General features: G+C 35.4%; 2 protein-coding genes across 3 annotated transcripts; one reads left to right on the top strand and one right to left on the bottom strand.

Moving 5' to 3' along the window:
- Positions 1–1,203: 1,203 nt before the first annotated feature.
- Positions 1,204–11,227, bottom strand: LOC136819633 (uncharacterized). Of its 2 annotated transcripts, none has more exons than XM_067075872.1 (14): positions 11,075–11,227; positions 10,540–10,611; positions 9,545–9,736; positions 8,938–9,052; positions 8,359–8,546; positions 7,490–7,708; positions 6,584–6,751; positions 6,111–6,290; positions 5,601–5,756; positions 5,017–5,187; positions 4,460–4,551; positions 3,763–3,949; positions 3,387–3,552; positions 1,204–1,946 (listed from the first exon to the last, which is right to left on the bottom strand). In XM_067075872.1, the coding sequence occupies exons 1-14, from the start codon at positions 11,172–11,174 to the stop codon at positions 1,721–1,723; spliced, it is 2,232 nt and encodes a 743-aa protein (XP_066931973.1). In that variant the 5' UTR covers positions 11,175–11,227; the 3' UTR covers positions 1,204–1,720. The 2 variants fall into 2 exon arrangements, with proteins under 2 accessions (XP_066931973.1, XP_066931974.1); XM_067075873.1 differs by having other exon boundaries at positions 1,653–1,946; positions 10,540–10,608.
- A 6,502-nt stretch (positions 11,228–17,729) lies between these two features.
- On the top strand, positions 17,730–20,250 carry LOC136819604 (uncharacterized). The gene is made up of 3 exons (XM_067075844.1): positions 17,730–17,837; positions 18,379–18,453; positions 19,847–20,250. The coding sequence occupies exons 1-3, from the start codon at positions 17,774–17,776 to the stop codon at positions 20,248–20,250; spliced, it is 543 nt and encodes a 180-aa protein (XP_066931945.1). The 5' UTR covers positions 17,730–17,773.
- Positions 20,251–20,273: the final 23 nt, after the last annotated feature.

Raw genomic sequence — 20,273 nt, 5'->3', positions numbered from 1 at the left:
TTCTGTGGTCTTCCATTTTTTGATTCACGTTGTCTTGACACGATAAAATTGCTTTAAATACAACAGACTATACTGTTTCATGATGTCTCAACACCATCTTATTTTTTCAAATTTCTTAGGCACATATTTGCTCAATTCATCAACAGTTAAAATCTCCTTAAAACCGATTATTTAAAATTCATATCTAGATATTATACGAACAAAAAGATAACCTTAACCTTAGGTCCCATACTACCCCCTATTATCTTTTTTTTGGATAAATTATTTTCTTGTAATGCTGGTAAGATATTTTCACCATTGAATATGTTTCTTTAAGATGCTGTAAACATCTTTCTTAGAACTTTATTAAAGCTTTCTGAATATCTAGAATGTATTTTTCTTATAAAAAGATTTCAAAGAGAAGAAACTTGAAAATCGTTTTTGATATTATAATACGCGTGTTTACCTTCATCACGTCGTCTCTTCCTTAAGTGATTTCCTAAGGAGTGGGCGTACAGTCATCAAATTTTATTTTTCGATGAAAAACAGGGGTTACTGCCGCTGCCGCAGTGTACTAACGCTGATTTTCAGGAAAATTTGTCTCAGGTACCAACACCCCCATTTTTAGTACCTAGTACTAACTTTTTTTGAGGGAACCCCTATTTCCCTAGCAAGAGAAATATCATTACATCACCCTGGAAGAATGCCTTGTAATACCTAGCAGTCAATTTTTCTTGACCAAAATATGGGAGAGCTCTGCGACAATTTAATTTTTCATTAGAAAAATGAGAAAATCAAAAATTTTATTTTCATTAAATAAAATTTGATTTTTACGGGAATTTTTTACAGTTTCTGATTTTCCAGAATTGGTCAATTTTATACATCTTACCCATACCCACCAAATACCAAATACAGTACCAGGTACCAATTTTAAATGAGTGATATACCCAGCCCACCCCAAATGTAGTACTAGGTGCTAACTTTTTTGAGATTCAATATTAGACACCACCACCCGGCTATGTGTTAGTATCCTGCTGCTCCCTGTGAAAAATAGTGATATGATAAAATCTTAGTCGGGAAAAACTTAGCAAAAACCTTTATCACCTTCCCCTTTTTTTGAAAGCTGGCAATTAGATCATATATCGACAAGTTAACACTTAAAAAAATCTTCTATCAAATATATTTGATGAAGAACCAAATATTGAGATTTCAATAAACACCATGTCATTGTCTGCTACTGTACTATCTTATTAAACAGGTCAAAGTTTTACGTTTGATAGCGCTGATGGTATAGAAAAATACATATCTTTCTGTGCGTTAGCCATGACGTTAAAATAAACATATTATCTAAAATATTATAAGAGTAATATATAGGTTTCACTTTGATGGTAAAGGAATAGAAGGTCGTAGAAATCGAGATAGCCTAAGAAAAAAATAAGTTCTAGACACCCAGGTTCTAACACTCTAACTCTCTAAAGGGCAGCTAAAACATGTTACGGTTGTCGAACATCCAGCTTAGATGTAAAAGTAAATGTACATGTTTTTATAAGCATAAACTATATAAGAACAAAAAGATTCGATGATCGAAAACTTTCGAGGACTTTAAAACGCCGAATTTCTTAGGAAAATGGACAAAAATACCCACAAAATGGTGAAAATAAGAACATGCTAAATACATGTTTTGGCTTTAAAGCTCGAAATTTCTCAACCTTATATTAAAATCAAAATTTCATTTCTTTATTTACAAAATTTCATAAACATAATTGGTATGGTCTTGTCCCATGCAAATATCTGAACGACTTCCGGTGCCGTAACATTCCTTTTTATATTCAGTGTTGATGCACCGATCACTGTGACCGTACCGGTTGTAAGTAGGTTGCATAGAGCCCCAACATTCACCGTAAAATTGATGTCCGATATATTTCATTCCTCTGTCTTTTGCGCGGTTCAAGCAAGAACATAGTAGGCTAAAAAAAGTGAACACTTTGTTTAGAGCTTAATTCAATAGAAAGGAAGCATGATCCCACCGATGTGGACGGCTTGAGTCTTTTCCCCGGAATAGTACGTTACCTATTCTATGTTATTCTATGTTAAGTCAAAGCACTAACCAGACACTATTGACCCGATGCTTACTACACGACGAAGCAATGGTGTATCATTAACATTGCATGAATTAGCGTGGAATAATGATTACTCCCACTCATTTCAAGAGCTGAGAGCGTTTTAAGGAAAGTATTCTTTTATAGGGCATGGCCAACCATCGATATTTTACTAAGTAACCTATTATATTTCAAACTGTACAAAGGCTGTTTTATCGTCCAAGAAGAAGATTTCTTTTCTTTGGTGAATTGATCAGGGACTAGCTAGACTAGAGTATTCAATCGCGCAATCAAGACTATCAAAAAGTCTTAAGAGCTATGACCATAGTGAATTTTTTATAATTGCCGTGTTTAAAATGTCTTTTCTAGCACTTTTTATAAAAGAAGGTGATGCAACATATTATTAACGTCTTTTTAAAGTTCATAACGTCATTTTTGCAATTAAGTTCTTAATTACACTAAGGGGTTTGATTAAAAAGCATTTTATAAAGGCATGGAGGTATAAAGAAACAGGAGAAGTATGCTATTGTAACCATGCTCGCCCTACGATTAAAAAAATTACGAGGTATGCATGCTCATAATCTCATATATCGTGCATTTTTAATGAGCTCTTTTGTTGATAGGTGAAATCTTATTGGCTAACTTAAGTGTTGGAAATAAGATGAGACGAGATTCATTGTTTCTGACATCGGCGTAAGAAAATATTTGGATTAAAAAAGGGCCTGTAAACTTTGCAATCCTTCATCAAATGACAAGATTTTTCGATCAATGTTTTCTTTAAGGTGATCTCTATTGCTTAATACTTTCCTCCAAAATTCTCCAGCAACTTTTTGTCTACAAATTGGGTCTGAAATTGTGTGTGCTTATAAAGAACATTTAATTTTCTGGCTAGAGAAAATATATTTTCAAAACAAAATTTAATGGATGCCAAAATTGAACGCAAACTTATTTCGTGGAGCTAAATTTTATCTTATTCTCGTATATTAGAAGGCTAGAAATCTTCAATGCTGATAGTAAGAATGTTCAGAACAGACTTGAGTTCTACTAAAAAGTCGTATTTCGTCGGGCGAGCCTAGAATTTCTTTTGATTTATTACATAAAAGAAATCAAAAGACTTTAACGACCAATTACCGACAAATTCATCTCCTGTCTTTCTTTATACCTCTATGATAAAGGCAATTCTTTGTTAAAAGTGTTAAAGAATCTAAAACATAACTTTTATGTTCAGATACTAAAATCAATTTTCTGACTATGGTAGAGCCCTTAAAAAGACCCAGGGCTACTACGGGCTAGCTTGAGGTAACATACTCATTCAAGGTCTTTTCGTAATTGTTCCAATCAATTGTATTTCCATAGTTGTAAGGACTTCCAGGGCGGAAACTTTCGATGATGTAAGGCATCGCTGGATCGGATGAAAAATCAGCGAAACACCCAACTGGTTTGATTTGAATTCCACAACGAGCAAACAGAGGGTCTGTAAAATCAAATTTATTAAGAGTTTATGTTTTTCATCGACATGAAATGCCTTCAAAGGATTTCTCTAGTTTTTATTTTTTTTTCTATTACTCTATCTACCGTAGTCCAGCTAACGGACTGGATTAATAATATCAAACTCTGTTTATGTATAGAAAGCTAAATCATCGACATTGAACATTGATTTTAACATCCTTTAAAGAGCGCCTACCCATGGTTGTCGTTGGAGCTCTTGTTGTTGTGGTCGTTGTGGTTGTTGTCGTGGTGACTGGGGTGGTCGTCGGCTTTTCGTTCGGCCCGAGATTGTGTTTCTCTGAGCATTTTGCTTCTGCTATGAAGATGTCGTCTAATCCAAGATCTCCTTGGAAAGATGGTCCACGTTCTGATTCAAATCGAATCTAGACCGAGAAAATTCAAGTAATTACGACCAGGTCTTTTTTCAAAAATTTGATTTTGATTCTATAGGGAGTAGAGTTGGCGCTTTCTAATTCGACGTTCTACTATTTGATACAGTCTTTTATTCGAGAATAATATTGAAAGTCGCCGTCAACAAGAAACTCTTATAAACGACACTTTATTATTCGAATCACTCCCTTATTCGATAATATTGAAAGTCACCGTCAACAAGAAACTCTTATAAACGATGCTGTGTATTCGATAAAGTTATATTCCCCTTGAAAACGAATTTGAGAACATCAACTGTGCTCATAGAATTTTACATATGGCAGAGATGCATATGGATGAGATTTATAAAGCAACATGACACATATTGTCAGCTGGCGTAATTAGCAATGCAAAAATTGCTACATCGACGATTTAGGCCTGGTTGAAGTAATAACCTTTCCAACGAAATTCCCCTTAGCTACATGTGCAAATTTCATTGGTAGAGGTTAGGTTCCACGGTTTACCTTATAATCTGTATTGTAAGGGACATCGACTTCTGCTTCCTTCCACGCTGAACCTTGGGGTCCAGTCTTCTCCCATACTTTGTGCTCAACTCCTACAAAAAGCAATGATGATATCTTGTAGTTCAAGTAACCGGTCACTTCTTTTACATGCTTTATGAGAACTAGTTTTAGAGAGTTTTATCAGAATTTGCAAAAATAAAGAATCAAGTCCCCTTAGCGAAATTAGTTCCCTTAACTTGTGAGTAAGACAAGTATTTGCTAATGATGATTAGGGCTTGGAGTCTTAATATGATACTTAGGCTGCCTTGATGAGAAACACTTTGAAATTTCTGAAAACATTTTTTTAGTACTCTCCGTTATTTTGACTTAACCTTTTCCATTTAAGTACGCGAGCGATAAAAACAAAAACTACTGAAAATACTATCATGCTACTATGCTTCTCGGTGTGTATTAAAATCTTCAAAATTTTGCTTTGCTTTTTCAGTAACGGCTTTCATCGTGAAACTTGGAACTGTTATAATACAATTCTTGATTTAGAAATTGGAACTAATCCTTACCTGAGCCAACATCAACAACAAAGAGTCTCATTGCTCCACAACCGAGTCCATGCATACTATAGAAGAAGGTGACGCAACGACCAAGTGTTGCAGAGAATATCTTGTTACTGATCAGAGATGCTTTATTTCCAGTTCTGGCCGGTGAGGACGACTCTGTGTACATGTAGTGTCCTGAAATGATTACGAAAGTAAAGTAATACAAAGGTCGTAATTCACCTACTAATCATTAGCACCTCGGCCACCATTTCTTGAATGAGTGCTCTTTAAGTGGCCATAGCTGCTCTTGTCACCGACCGACCACTCTTTTCAATTGATAGACCTTTTCATAAATTACACCACGAGCAACGTTAACCTCGTTTTTACTATGGTGATTGATTCCCAGAGAAGTTCTTAAGTTTACTCTAAAAAATATGATATTAATTGGCAATTTCAAATCACTGTGTCATAGGTATTGGCAAGAATTGTAGATCTCTCAAGATTAATTTTCACTTTCGAGAATAAAGTTATCTGGCAAACACACACAATGTTGCTTCTACGTTACATGGACGTTATAGATTCACCGTGTGTCTGTTTGGTTGACTTACCGTCACGTGTTGATTGTTCAGTAGAGTGATCGCAATCGGGTCCAGTTCGGCCGCTCGGTGTTTTCCCTTTGTGTCTTTTCCACATGTAGTTTGTACTGCTTGATGCGTCCGTCCAAAAACACATTCCTTGACCATCGAATAAACAATCATTTGCTCCTGGAAAGTTTTGTAACAGAAAATAACAATTTTGGAAAGCGAAAGAAGAATGAAATTGGCTGAGTCTGAATGACTTTTACAAAGAGTCATTTTAATGACTTTTTCATATATTTAACTTACGATCTAACATGACCAATGATCAGGAATATATTGGAGCTGTATCTTTTTTTAAACCAGATTCAATAAGTCAAAGTATTTCTATTATTTAGCCATGTGGGGTATTTTATAAAACTCAAATTATGTGGGATGGATAAATTGATATTCAAAACATCAAACTAATTTCATTTCAAAAGTTATATATTTATGAGTGTATTCGTGGACACTTCTATTAAAATACAAATTACTTAGACATACCTAATCCACAAGGTTTCAGGAAACATCCAGTAGACTGTGTGGGTTCACCAGGACAATGTTTTCCTCCATTCTTGGGTGCTGGATCATCACATTTTCGTGTTCTTTGTTGCGTTCCTTGGCCACATTTGTGACTGCATTCACCCCAAGATGACCACCGGCCCCAATGACCGTCCCTTTTTTCTGAAAAATGAAAGTTTTTAGAAACTCAAGATATTCGTAAAATCACCATCTGAACAAAAATCCTGGATGGGAAATGAAGCCACTTATTTCCAATCCAAAACATGTGACATGTGTTGTTTTTACACAAAATTTCTAAATGGGGAGAAAACTTAAGGCTTCACTGTTTCCTGCTTGAGAAAGATTGGAGATTCCCCTCTAGCTCTTTCTAGGCTCCAAAATGAATGCGGCCATATGACCTTTATGAAGAGGGAGATATTCTAAGAATAAACGTTATCTCAAGAAATATTTCTCACTGTTGCACTCAGCCTGTGTACAAACTCCATGCTCAGTGTGAACACCAAACCGGCTTGCATCCGGACAGCTTGCTTTGTTATAATTCGGACAAAATCTCTGCCTCGTTTTCACGCATTTATCACTGCAAGGAGACCATTCAGACCAAGTACTGTATGTCTTACCAACGTCTAAAAAGAAACAAATTAATCTTAATTACCCTTAATCATACTGAGAAGAAAGCCTACCTAAAGTCAATTCGCTTTAAGAATGCATATGCTTTTTGCCACCATGTGAAAACCACTCTCAACGGAATTAGTCCAAATACGCTGACATGGTTTTCCCATTCATATGTTAGCCAAAAAGAGTACACACTTAAAATGAATGGATTTTAGTACTTTATCTAAATATTGGTGTTGATGGTCATTAAACCTATCTAGAGAATGTTCAGAAACGGATATTAGCAACACGTAACAACTCGTGCGCTGAAAACACTCTCAAAAAACGGCTATATAAGTATCCAGTTTACACAGCAACACGTTTTTTTAAATAAGAACAAACTATATAAGAACATAAGGTTTCAATGGCTAAATGAATGCTAAGAATAAGTTAAGAACATTTTAAGACTTTGCGGACTCGAAACACCCGGTTTTTTAGGGGAATGTGTCAAAATGGTCACAAAATGGAGAAAATAAAAACATTTTAAGAATATTTTAAGGCTTAAAACTCAAAAAGCTAAGAACATCTGAAAACTTCAAAATTTTGGATGTTCTTATAAAAAATGTGTATTCAACTAAAATTTAGCTGCGTTTCCACATATAATCAGCTTTTCCTTGCTTACAGTAGCATAACGCAAATAGAGCTTAGCATACGGTGACGAGACTAAACTAAAAGTATGATTCAGAACAATTTGACTCGACCATCCATACCTTTACATCTATAAAGTGCGTTCAATTGTATCACATCTTCTTCTGATAATTTTTCTCGCTGTCCCAACCTTTTGTTTGGATCACTGATTGCCAACACTGTTGGTTGTCCATTCTTGGAGAAGGAGAATCGACCGTAATGCATGATACTGGATAAATCGTACTGAGAATTCAAATCGTCTGATTCTCCACGTGTGTACTTTGCAAAATTGTGCTCTTCACCTGAAAGTGGATAGAAAGGTAAAACACTGAAGTGATTGACAGACACCGGGTGAATCTGAGGGGGCTCAAAATTTAGGGAGACTCAATGGTTAAAAAAACTCTCCCTCGTAAATTTTGGAGCCCTTCAGAAATTGGACATCCTTTTTGTAATTCGAAAAACCATCTCTACTCGTGGACAACTCATATAATTCCTGGAAAGGAATTATGTGAAACCGCTTAAAAGCTTAAGTACTCCTCTTAGAGGTATACAGATTATTTAAACAAACAACTGAACCTTAAAGCATCTACCATTGCCCTAAAAATACCTATTTTCCTTACAACAGCCAGGTTTCAAAATGTTGCTGAAAAGTATTGATAAGATGTCACACGCCCAGAGAGTAATAAATTTGCCTAAAGTATCCCTGGTTGAATTGAAATGACCTTCACTAAAGTGATTAACATCCTGTTATAATAAACTTATAAAGATGCTTACTGTACTCCTGGATATCGTATTTTTTACTTGAAAAGACACTTTACCCACTGGATATCCACTCCCTTGTAGATATTTAACCCCCTGGATATCCACTTTGGAACAAAAATTGTTAACCCCCTGGATATCCGATATGCTCAACAAGGGGGCACGGACTATTTCTGGAAAAACCCAAACTCACCTTCAGCGATATTTTCCCACATGATTTCCACGAATTGATTTCGGTCAGGTCTCGATTGTTCATGCCAGAATCCTAAAGAGTGAAGTATCTCATGCATAATGGTTCCATGACTGGTTAAACAGGACGGCGCAAGACTGATCTCCTGTGAACCGCTTCTCCAAAAACTTCGACCGACACTCGAGAAACACCTGAAAGTGGAAAAAAACCGCGCCTGTTGTGAATCAATGAAATTATTATTTTAGGTATAAGCCATTTCACAGTCGCAAAGCGTAACGGGTAATCAGGACCACTGCGTGCTAATGACGACTTACTATTGGTCTAAAGTTTTGAACGATTTTGAAGATTATTGTGTCTAGTCAACAGAAAGCCGTTATGGAGGAGCAATCAGTCCTGATTACCCATGATCCATTTCGACTGTGAAATTGCCTATTATCAACGGTACCTGTTTTCAAAAATATGAATGCAGTTCGAAAATATAGTATGGTTATTGAAATCTGTGTCATCAACCTGAGGCCAAAAACCTCATTATATTAGGTAGGGAGGAAGTAGATTGTCTATTCAACTCTAAGACAAACTTACGCTCCTCTATTGACAAATTTGACCCAGTTGTTTTCCGTTGTTCGTTTGACAAAACTGATGCAAGATTTGGTAGATATTTCTTGCATTGCTTTATCGATGGCTGACTGCCCTGAAACTAAGTGAAAAATTATAATTGTTAGAAAGATTAACAAGTTCAGAAAACTCGAATTCGACGGTCTTTATTGGAGCTTTTTTGATAAGGTTGATCTTGTTATGAAAAGGAATAGGGAGCTCCATCAATATATACTTCAGTATTTAAAAGTCCGTTTCAAGAACAAACTCAGAAATATAAATCATAAAGGTAACAAAGTAATATTTATCTTGTAGACGATCCTATAGTCTAAGACGAACTCGTGCAAAAGAAAGGAAAAGTAGCCACACGGGAAATAAAAAATTGGACCGGAATTTTGCCCACGCGGGCGGGTAAAAATTCGGAGGGGACTCAATGTCTTACTATAATTCATCACATCCGTGGCATTTTTCCTCTATAGCCATAAACGGCTTTAACCTCTACACCGTATTTTTCCCGCGCACTAATCTTGACGGACGATAACATCGTCTATTTATCTTGCAATTCAGAAATGAAATCGAAAAAAGAAACACTCACCACTAATTTCATTTGTGTATTCATAAGGCACAACTCGATCTATCCATAAATACTCTTGAGACCTTCTCAACCCTCTTTTGCGGACCATCTTGGAATCGATTGCATTCTGGTTATCATCTTCATCTTCTGGCTTGTCCACAAGAGCAATGTCTGCTTCAAATAACCAAGTCTTCTCGTCACCCTTTGATACCGCTGAAATTGTGAAGATTAAACAGTCACTGAATTCTATAGTATGAAAATATTCATGTTATATATTCATTGGAAAGTGAACAAAATTGATGACGGAAATTTTGAACCCATTCTCACAACCCTTTCTATTCATGATATGCACCATTGCAATGTCTTCCATTCCACCCAATAGATCATTGGTTGAAAGTGACGTAAAATCAGTCAATACGTCACTTTCAACCAATGAACTATTGGGTCGAATGGAAGACATTGCAATGGTGCATATCATGAATTTAATGATCATTTACCAAAGTACGAGACCCTTACCAGACAGTATCTCCCTCGATAAATTAATATCATTACCCTTTGTTGGTTACGAAAAAATCGTGGATGCCGATTATGAATTTTTGTTATAGATTAAATTTTACATGGCCATGATAATGTGTGAAGGGCCCTCTCACAGGAGACTTATAAGGATTCCTTTTTTTTCACAAAAGTTAACTAAGGGGTTCAGCGTCAGACAAACGTTAAAAAATAACATCGTGGGCGGTCAGCTGAGATGAAATTAGACAAATTTACTTGTTACTATGATACATCTTAGTAGCAAGGGGTTTATTCTAATTTCATGGTATTCGTGATATAATGTTTTATATGAAAGTAAGAACCCATAATTGCCCGGGTTTTTGCCATAGTTAGTTTCATTATTTGAAAACAAGTGGTCTTTTAAGTATTTCCGTATAAAATATTACGCCATGAATATCACGAGTTAGTAAGAATTTCAAGTGGTATATTTACAAATTAAAATTATATCACATATATCCGCTCACCTCTATTGTGATTGGCTATTTGATCGAACACGGAATCGTCACGTGACTGTTTGACCAGCTCTTCTTCTCCTGCTATGACGTAATGCACGAAGAAAAATTATTAAGCTGGTTTTTGATTGGCTTACATTTTGGGTTGTCTTATACAGTTGACGATCTCTAGCCTCTCTAATTGGATTTTCAAAGGAAATTGGTTTTTTACCGAATAAAGAAGCGTATCAAATAGTAGAAATTTGCTTTTGATATTATTGAAAACTGGAGCATATCAAATAGTAGAGAACATCAAATTAGAGAGCGTCAATCATAATATATCGAATCTCAGATCATTTAGGTAGTTTCCATGCAAAGTAACGCCATTTCTTTTACCGTAGGCTAAGTTCTCATCTTCTGATTTCATTGACTAGACAGCCCCGTTTCATTCGATTCTTTAAGGTCATTGGTTTGAGGCTTTTTAGTAGGGAAATTTACAGATTTTTCTTGAAATTATATAAGACAAACCATTGCATTTTTATCTTTAGAGAGATTGGCTACTACTTACCATCTTCACTGATGACTTCATCGATTGCGTACAAATGAACTGACGAGATGACCAAGGATAACAAAAATAAAACCAAGTCTGCTTTCTCAAATGATGCCATTGTCTCCTTGATTTTCTATTTTTATTCGCTATCCTGAGTGCAAGAGGAAAGGTTTCAAAAATTTCTTTGTCAAGCGCGCACTTAGATATGATATCGAAAGACAAGCTTTCCAAGATTCATCTTTAACTTCTCAATCAGCCAAAATGTTGACTCTGACTCTTTTCTGCTATACTGAAGTAACACAATCATAAGCTTTTAGTTAAGAAAAAATGTTCATCTTTTCATCTATAGAAAATTCTTTGTCTTTTGCCATTCTATATAGAGAATTCCCCAAAGTGATTACTGTACGCGAAATACAAGCACAGATACTGTCTATAAAGATCGGATTCAGAAAATAGTTTTTTTTGTCGCCAGGCTTTCTGGCTCATTCCTGGTCTTACACTGATCGGTTGCTGTGAGAAGTGTGTGATCCCAGTTTAATTCATAAGAGAACAAAGTTATTCATGAAAACTGGTAAAGGATCATGTACCAGATTTCGCGTTTGTGATAGGTTGGAGATAATTGATCTTAGCCCGATATGTTATATCAATGACACTCACAATATTGACTAGTCGATATTTGTGCTCGGTCACACGTAATTACAAGTAATATAGATGAATTACGCTATAATGTAGTAAAATTTACTCTTACTGACCAGATGAAAAAAGCTCCACTTTTCCAAAACCTTTCAGAATCCAAGAACAACCCTACCCGGTAAGGCCTTAAATTTCGTGTAGCAGGTTGTTTTTATTAGCAGATCAAGCTTAGATAAGGGTAGAAGAGACCATAAAATAAGGAACTGTTAATTTCATGATGCAAAGGGATTTTTTTATTAGTGCTTCAGTATGAAAAATTGTTTGCAATCGAAAAGTTGGTGTCATATCCTCTGTTTAGAAGGAAAAAATAAAAAATCAGACCATGTCGTGAAATTCTAACTTCATGTTTACATTTTTCAGGTATTTAGCTTTTCATTGGTTAGCTTTAATAGCAGGAACATGGACTTTCCTAACGATTCGGCTTTTTCCAGAAAAAAAACGTTTAAATCTGATGAGTAGGTTCAATTATTTTCTGACTTCGACTTAAGATACTCTAGCCCCCTAAAATTCCATGCAGATTTAATTCAAAAATTTAACCTGTGGAGACGCACAGTGAAAATTTTATCGCACACTTTTCTAAGAATCGAAGATGGACAGCACATATCTTCATGTTAAGCTCAAGCAGACTATACCATTACAATATTTCTAATCTTTTTTCAACTCGTAAATATGACAGCGAAATGAGTTTCCTTCAAAGGACTCCTAAGTTTGTAACAGTGATTACAATCGTTATGATTCTCTACGGATTTTATGATTGAATAGAATGGCTATCTGTCGTCACAGTGTAATATTCATTCACTGTGATAGTCACAATAAATTATATCAATATTTCGAGTTACAACTGTAAGCCCAGAGGGTACTGGGATTACGAGGTGACAGGTATGTCCGAGCCAAAAATCGAAAATCGACCCTTAGAGAGAGGAAAAGTTGGCATTTTTGGGACCCTTAGAGAGATCTTTCTCAAAGTTTTTATCGATTTTCACTCGATTTTTATCTAAATTTTGGAAAATCAAGAACTTCTGAGAGAGGAAATTTTGAATTTCGTGTTTTTTGGATCCTTACAGATACTCATTTTCTTTTTAAATTGAGGGTGTGAAAAAGGGACTATTTTGCCTCGCACATACCCAGCACCCATTTTACCTAAGTACCCCCCCCCCCCCGCCAGAACCGGTAAAGTATTTTTATCATCGTGGCAAAAAGATTCCCATCACTTAACTTTCCAAAACAAAACCAGCTTTGACATAATATTCTAAACAATGTCAATTGAATATCTGCCTGGTCAGGAAGTTGGCTTGTTTTAAATTTGGGACGAGATGGAGTTTTTACAAGCTCTTATTATTTGATTTGGTTAGTCGTTAACCAGTAATAAAACAATGCTGTCATCTTTATTATTTCAAATGTATCTATAAAAACTCCATCTCATCTGTTAAATTTTGAGATTGATATTGTTTGATCACATGATCACGCTCTGCGTCACAGAATGGTCGATAAAATTTTTGGAAGTCGTTCCAGCTTACCGGCTGTAGATTGCCCATCGATATTGATCGTGTGACCAAATGAAAATCAAATTCAACTTATTTACTTGCATTCTCAACCAGGTAGTAAGTAAGTAAAACTGCGACCGCAGTCGGAGGCGACCCGAAGGCTCCTCTTTCAATAGCTATCTACCCGAAGGTGAGGGTGCCACTCTTTCTCCCTGAATTTTTCCACTTACTATTGATCTTTCTCCTAATTGCTAAGCATCAAGCAGAGAGACATCAAGTGCCATTTTGAGAATCTTTGGTATGACCAGGCTGGGGCTTGAACCCACAACCTTGCGAACCGTAGCCGGATACTCTACCACTGCGCTACGATCCCAACCAGGTAGACACTAGTTTTTAATTGACATTACTTTCATTCAACTACAAGTACAGCAACCCGTAACGTAAGAAACTGAAGATCTGAGACAATTCTACCTTATAAAATAGGGTGTTCACTCAAATGGCAGGTGGTTTTAAAAAATATAGAAAAATTGTTCCATATATTTGTCTTAAGCCCTTTAAGGTACTTGTCATTTCGAAAAGATTGGAAAATGTTTATCCTTTTCAAAAAAGAAGTAAATCTTAGTAAGACCATGTTAAATAACAAAAAAAATATTCCAAAAAGGCCAAAAATAAAGAAATAGTACTAATATGAAAATAATCAAGCTTCGGCATCTAAAATAGGTTCTTGTTGACTAAATTCCGAACTTTCACATCTACCGCTCCCACCACAAGATTAAAATTCCGTCAAAATGACAGACAGACGCACAGACAAATTGCCAACTAAAAGCCCAGTCGATAAAAAATAAGATTAAAATCTCAGCGCTATTTTGACAAAATTAGCTTCGTCACGCCGGTGATCTAAAACGTTTTGCATAAAATATTCTAACATGTTCCAGTATAAATTCCTTTTAAACCTACCAACTAGCCTTGACCATTTTTTTCTTTTCCAGGCACATTAATAAAAATGTAACAACTCAAAATGAAATAATTGTTCACCTAAACTAATAAAGGGGAGGCGAACTAACCAAATATACTCCTTTCATAAAATCCTCTGTCCACTTATAATCACGAATCAAAATTTTATTATCAAAACTTACGCACTCAAAATGAAAATCCTACTATACTGGATCCGTACTGGATACTCTTTAACTCGAATCTCGAATGTCTCCTTAACTCGAATAATTGTGGTCCCTTCAGTTAAGGATGCCTAATAAACCAATCTCCATAATAATAAATTCCCATAATTCGAACAAATTTGTGTGTTCCCCGTACGCGTTCGAGTTATAGAGACTCCAATGTACCGTAGAAATATGTTGTCAGTCGACTCTGCACTTCCTAATCTGATCACACCGTTTGTAATACAACAATGTAAAGGCACTATTTATATTTGCTGATATCACCTCGGTCACGTAATATTGGTTTCAGATCATCATAAGATATGGCATATAGCCTTTACTACGAGTCATACCTACCCACTATACTACCTACAGCCCATTAAATAGTGCGATTTATCGACCAAGTATGCTAACAAGGCTATTTAATGACACCCTTTCTATATCAATTCTGATTATTTGCACAAAACGTTTAAGCTTACCCCGCATTCTGTTTTGCAGTATTTGAGAAAGTAATTTCACTTGTTAGTGAGAGTTTGCAAACTTGTTTTACCGTTTACAGTTTCTATTAACGCGGCGTTTTAAACCTTTCATGTCAGTTACGCAAATGGGATGAAAATCTGTGATAGCTGGAGGAGTGTTTTATTTGATATGAAGACTGGATAGTGAGATTTTTACTCGAAAAAAGCTCTTTTCTCCAAGATCAAGCAATAACGGCAATAACCGAGCTTCCGTGCTTTGTAAGATCGGGAATTTTCGTGTAATGCAAGTCTGTAGTCGTACAAATACAAAGGAATAATTTGATCTCTATTTCTAACGAATAAACAAGGGCTTCATTAGATAAAAAAGCTGTGAATTTAAATCTTTTTTCAAATACATTTCCAAAATTTACTAATAGTCGAAAAGGTGACATTTAGTGTAGATATGTTTCACACCCCTGTGTCACAGACCCGTTGGGACCTCAGCCCCACTAGAAAATCTGGCAAAAATCTCGGTAGGAGAATACCCTGGAATTTTAACCACTTACCTTTACCAACTCAAACTTCCATGTTTAAAAATTGCACTCCAAAACCATATCCCCACTGGGTTTTTTAACCTTTGAACAATAAAATTTCTATCCCCATTAGCAATTTCAATAGGAATTTTTATCCCCACTGATAATAATTTCCACCGGGGCTGTGAGACAGGGGTGTTTCCCATGTTGTGTTCAGATTGCCGTGAGTCAATAATCCTTTTTTACCGAAGCTTCCAGACACCACCGGTAGACCATCACTCAACAAGTAGTAAATTACAATGTTGGGTAAAAGAGATCATCGAAACTTGATAAGAAGTTTACACCAAACAAATAAATTTGTCAGAGGGTTACGAATTTTAAAGAAGGTGATGTTTTTTGGATGTCCGAATGGATTAGTTGTTTTGGTAAGGGGTCTTTTGAGGGTCGTTTTATGAACCATTACCAAACCTGAATATTTAAGGCTTTGTCATTTGTACGTCTTCCCAACATTCATTGTTAAGAATTTGTAATCATATCATTAGAAATTTGATGATTAATATAATTAAAACCTATCAGGCAGATTAAAAATTCTTCAAGTGGCTCATTTTTCATTTTTTATTTTTCATTTTTTATCAATATTTGTAAAATATCTATGACCTCACTGTCTTGGAAACATGTTTTCTCGTTTGTTTCTCCGTTTCTCTAAAATAAATTTCATGTTTTCCTAAATCCTATGCTGACAGATGGAATTTTTTGGTTTGTAGTATATCTCAATTTGGGGAAAACATAAAAACAAGAGAAGGGAGGGGGATAGTGACGAGATAAATTTCTTCACGCGTTTTGTCCCCCTGCTTTGTTTACTCTTCCGATTTATACAAAATAATTGAAATCATTTCTAAATCAAACAAAAATCCCAGTATTTGGAAATTTTCATTTTTAGATAAATTTTGAAACCTTTATATGATTCATGCTAAGATAACGTTTATTCTATTCACCTAAAATTCTCAGAGAATTCATCTTGCGCTACATTCCTACTGTATCTGTTATTCGGCAAGAAGTTTTCAAAGCCAGTGAAAATAAAATGTAGAAGTGAAATGCCAATAGAAAGCCACCTTTTATTAAATGCTTATATACCAAATCAAGGAAAAAATCTTCAGGGTTTTATAAATTTCGAAGGGAAAAAAATTCGCCACCTTTGACGATTTCAACAATTTTCGCAAAATTTCACATTCGTAACTTTTCTCCGATCAAATTTACAATTTAATCGCTCCAACCTAAATATATTGACTAATTTTAGCAAAAAATACGGATTTTAGAGTATAAAAAAAATTGGGCAAAAACCTTGTGGACATATATGTGGGATTTAAAATGGGTATTTTTCTTTATTGGGCAATTTTTCAGGAAAATATTCCTACTGGTTCTGTGATAAAGGAGAAGATTGTTTGATTCGTTGAGATGGATTAAGCAAAATATTCCTTTAGCACAGAATTAATCAGTTTTAGTCTCTGTTTTTTAAGAACAATATCAAAACATAAGGCTTTGAAAAGGCAAAATATTAAGAACAAGGAACAAGCTAAGGACATTTTTAGGCTTAAATCTCAAAAATTGAATGGGCTTATAACAAAATGTGTAGAGATATAGTCCCCAGATTTAGTTTGCAAAAGCTTGATGAGACCCACCCCTACAACAGTTTGGTCTCTGCTAATCTTAGATTAAATCACGTTTCAGTGATCTTTGTCACTTGTGCATTGAAGACTTTCATTCAATCTTGAGCCACGATTTTAATCAATACAATATTTGGTAAATGATGAGATTCTGACGTTTCGGAGGTTTACGTAAAAGAAGGGTTGAACGTGCAGATTTTTTATGATTATTTACGTTTCGCTGTTAATAATTTTTCCCATCTTGTTATCCTGGATTTAAATAGTTTTAAATAGAGTCTAATGGATTCATTATAAAGATACAACATGTCTGCCAAGTTTATAGTTTGATTATTTATTTCCTGCTGCAGTGTTTTGAAGACTTAGAGAATCAATGGAGGAGAGCTAGAAGACCAATGCTAGCGTATAAGCTATCGAAGCTTTCCTGCATAACATTTGAAAACATATCTTCCACATTTTCCCATATGTGAGTCTCTTTCAATGTCCACCCATGGTATACGGATCTGTTATTAATCAGATAGAGAATCATAGACTTAAAAAATGATCTGTAATTTTGAAAAAGCGCGGTGACTTTAATCTCTCCATCTTCATGCTTTCCTTTTGATTTTTTGGATGAACCTTATGGGAATAGGTATAAATAGCTTCAGTTGTAGGTTCTTGTTCGAGACTTACCATCACTTGTCAAGGAGAAGCATTTGAAAGATAGAAGAAGAAACCTTACCAGTAGATCCAAGATGAATATTTTGACAATTTTGTTTCCATTAACATTGTTAGTTGTTGTATGTGTAGCAACAGAAGGTGAGTTGTTTAAAAGAAATACATTGTCATTTTTTCCCGGTCTTAAATACCTTCCATCTCAATTAGTTTGAGAAGACTGGGCCTCAATCATAATTCTGCAGAAGAACTGGGGCCGAGTTTATCAAGGAGCAAGCACCCAAGGGGTGGTCGGGACACGTACCTGACCGTAACGGACATCCCTCCCCTGGCGCCGAACTGGATAGGAACTATATCAAATTAAATGCGATGTATTCTACCCGGCAGAGTGACGGAAACAATAGCAATAACAACGAGGAGGCAACAGCCACCAACAAATCAATCGCTAATTTTGGTGCCCCTGTGCTTTTTTGCACCCTAAAACTGATAGTTTTACCCAAAAAGAAGAAAATTCTACAGTAATCTCTTTCAGTTTGGAGCTGACCTTAGGATTATTCACATCTTTTGGTATGATCAGTTAAATACCTACTTTGCCAATTTGTATCCCATGTTTACGCCTTTGAACTTTTTTTCTGAAAATGAAACCTTGTCAGCAAGTTTGAAGTTCGAATTTTTTTCTTCTTAGGCAACAGAGACGAGATTGAAGATAATTCAATCGAAGAAAATTATAATGATCAAACTTTAAATGACATGCAAAAATGTAAGTAATTTGGATGATAGTTATTAATCCCTCGGTTGAATTGTTTGGAAAAATCTTAGATTCCTCTCAAATTCTGACAAAAAAAACTATCACAAAGATGGAGAATTCTTCATATTGCGTCTTTGGCGTGATTTAGGGTGTTTCTAAGTTTGACTAATAGGCCTTTTCATAAAATACGTCAGGAACATCACTTGCCTCGTATTCAAACGATTACCATGGTGATCATGTCCCTTAAGCCCCTTACTACATTAAATGATATTTTTATAAATATAAAGTAGTTTTAATGAAACCTTCTGGGAGTTAGTCACCATGGCAATAATATCAAAACGAGGAGGCAAGTGATGTTCAAGACGTAATTTATGAAAAGGTCTATGGGCGCGTTCACACTGGAAAGTTTACCTAATTAAATCTATCAAAGTTAAACAAAGAGATTTATGATGGATGAATACACTGGTTTATTACAGTTCTTTGTAGGTTCACGAGATCTATTATAACACGGTAATTGATTTTGCTTAAGGCTTCTCATTGGTTGATTTTTTATTGAGAGTTTCGATTTCACCTGTGATTGGTTGATATTGGTATCCATACATCACTTGAAATCCGCGAACATATTTGTTCTAATGGTTTTACTCATTAACTGCATTCATCTTACACATCAACAACACCGTTTGCACTATTTCTAATTTTTTCCTCAGTTCATTCGTTTATGAAATCGTAAAACTTTTTGTTCACTGCACGCATTCTTTGTTTATGCTTCCTTAATAAAATCTTTTGTTATAAGGGAAGCCTCTACCCTACCCTTAAGACAATAGAGCTTACTACTCTTAATTAAGGAAGATCGATTAAAAATTACAATACTACGCGTTCGACTCTTTGTTAAATGCACGTTCTGTATTGTAGTCAACAAAAGATTCTCCTAACTACATTTTTATTAAGGAAGGTCTGTAGTGTGAACACGACCTATTACTCTCTGCTGTAAATGACCGAACTATATTATTTACTCTTAGGCGAGACCAATTTAGTTTGTTGTTCTACGGGTAGATCGTTAGCAAATTATGAGTCGGTCGGTCGGTAAAATGAAAATAAGATTTTCATTAATCAAGGAAGGTAATTGGGCTTTAAGTGATATTTTCAAATAATCTTGGTTGAAAATTCATCATTCATTTTTTTGATGGAGTTTTTAATAAAATCTTTCGTGCATAGAATTCATGATTCTAAATTATTTTCAACTTTTTTGAAGTCCAAATTTTTTAAAAAATTAGTATTAGAAATTTGTAGCATAGGAAATTCAATATTATTGTTTTTTCGTTTGCAGCAAATGCTGGGTCGGTCGCGCCCGTAGAACAACAAATTAAATTGGTCTCGCCTTAATTTTCGTCATTTTACTCTTTAGTCATTTCACAAGAAACATCAAAACGTTCATTCAGTTGCCCACCGGTCGAGGTCTGCCAACCGAAAGTACACCGAAAATGCAAGAGAACTGGCAGAACGTCCTTTTTCTGCCGATTCTTCAAAGAATGTCGAAAATGTAATCTAGAAGTCATCTCTGAAGGCCGATGCAAGGTGTCAACATGTCGAAACTATGGGAAACCAACAACTAGATGTCCCGTTTATTTTCAGAAATGTACTTCTGGTTACGGATGCTTAGATGGAAAATTCGGTGGGATGAAATGTGGAACGGTCGCTCGTTGTCAGCAATGTCCGGGAATTTTGCAAGACGGAAAATGCATTTCGCAGAAGACACGTTGTCCAACGGTAACAAGACTAGTTGGAAAGAAAACAGTCCTCAGCGTATAGCTAAAGAATGAAAGCACAAAAAT

Source organism: Clytia hemisphaerica, unplaced genomic scaffold (assembly GCF_902728285.1).
Source record: "Clytia hemisphaerica strain Z4C2 unplaced genomic scaffold, Clytia hemisphaerica genome assembly, whole genome shotgun sequence".
NCBI classification, from domain to species: Eukaryota; Metazoa; Cnidaria; class Hydrozoa; order Leptothecata; family Clytiidae; genus Clytia; species Clytia hemisphaerica.
This window is presented reverse-complemented; position numbering and strand designations above follow the sequence as displayed.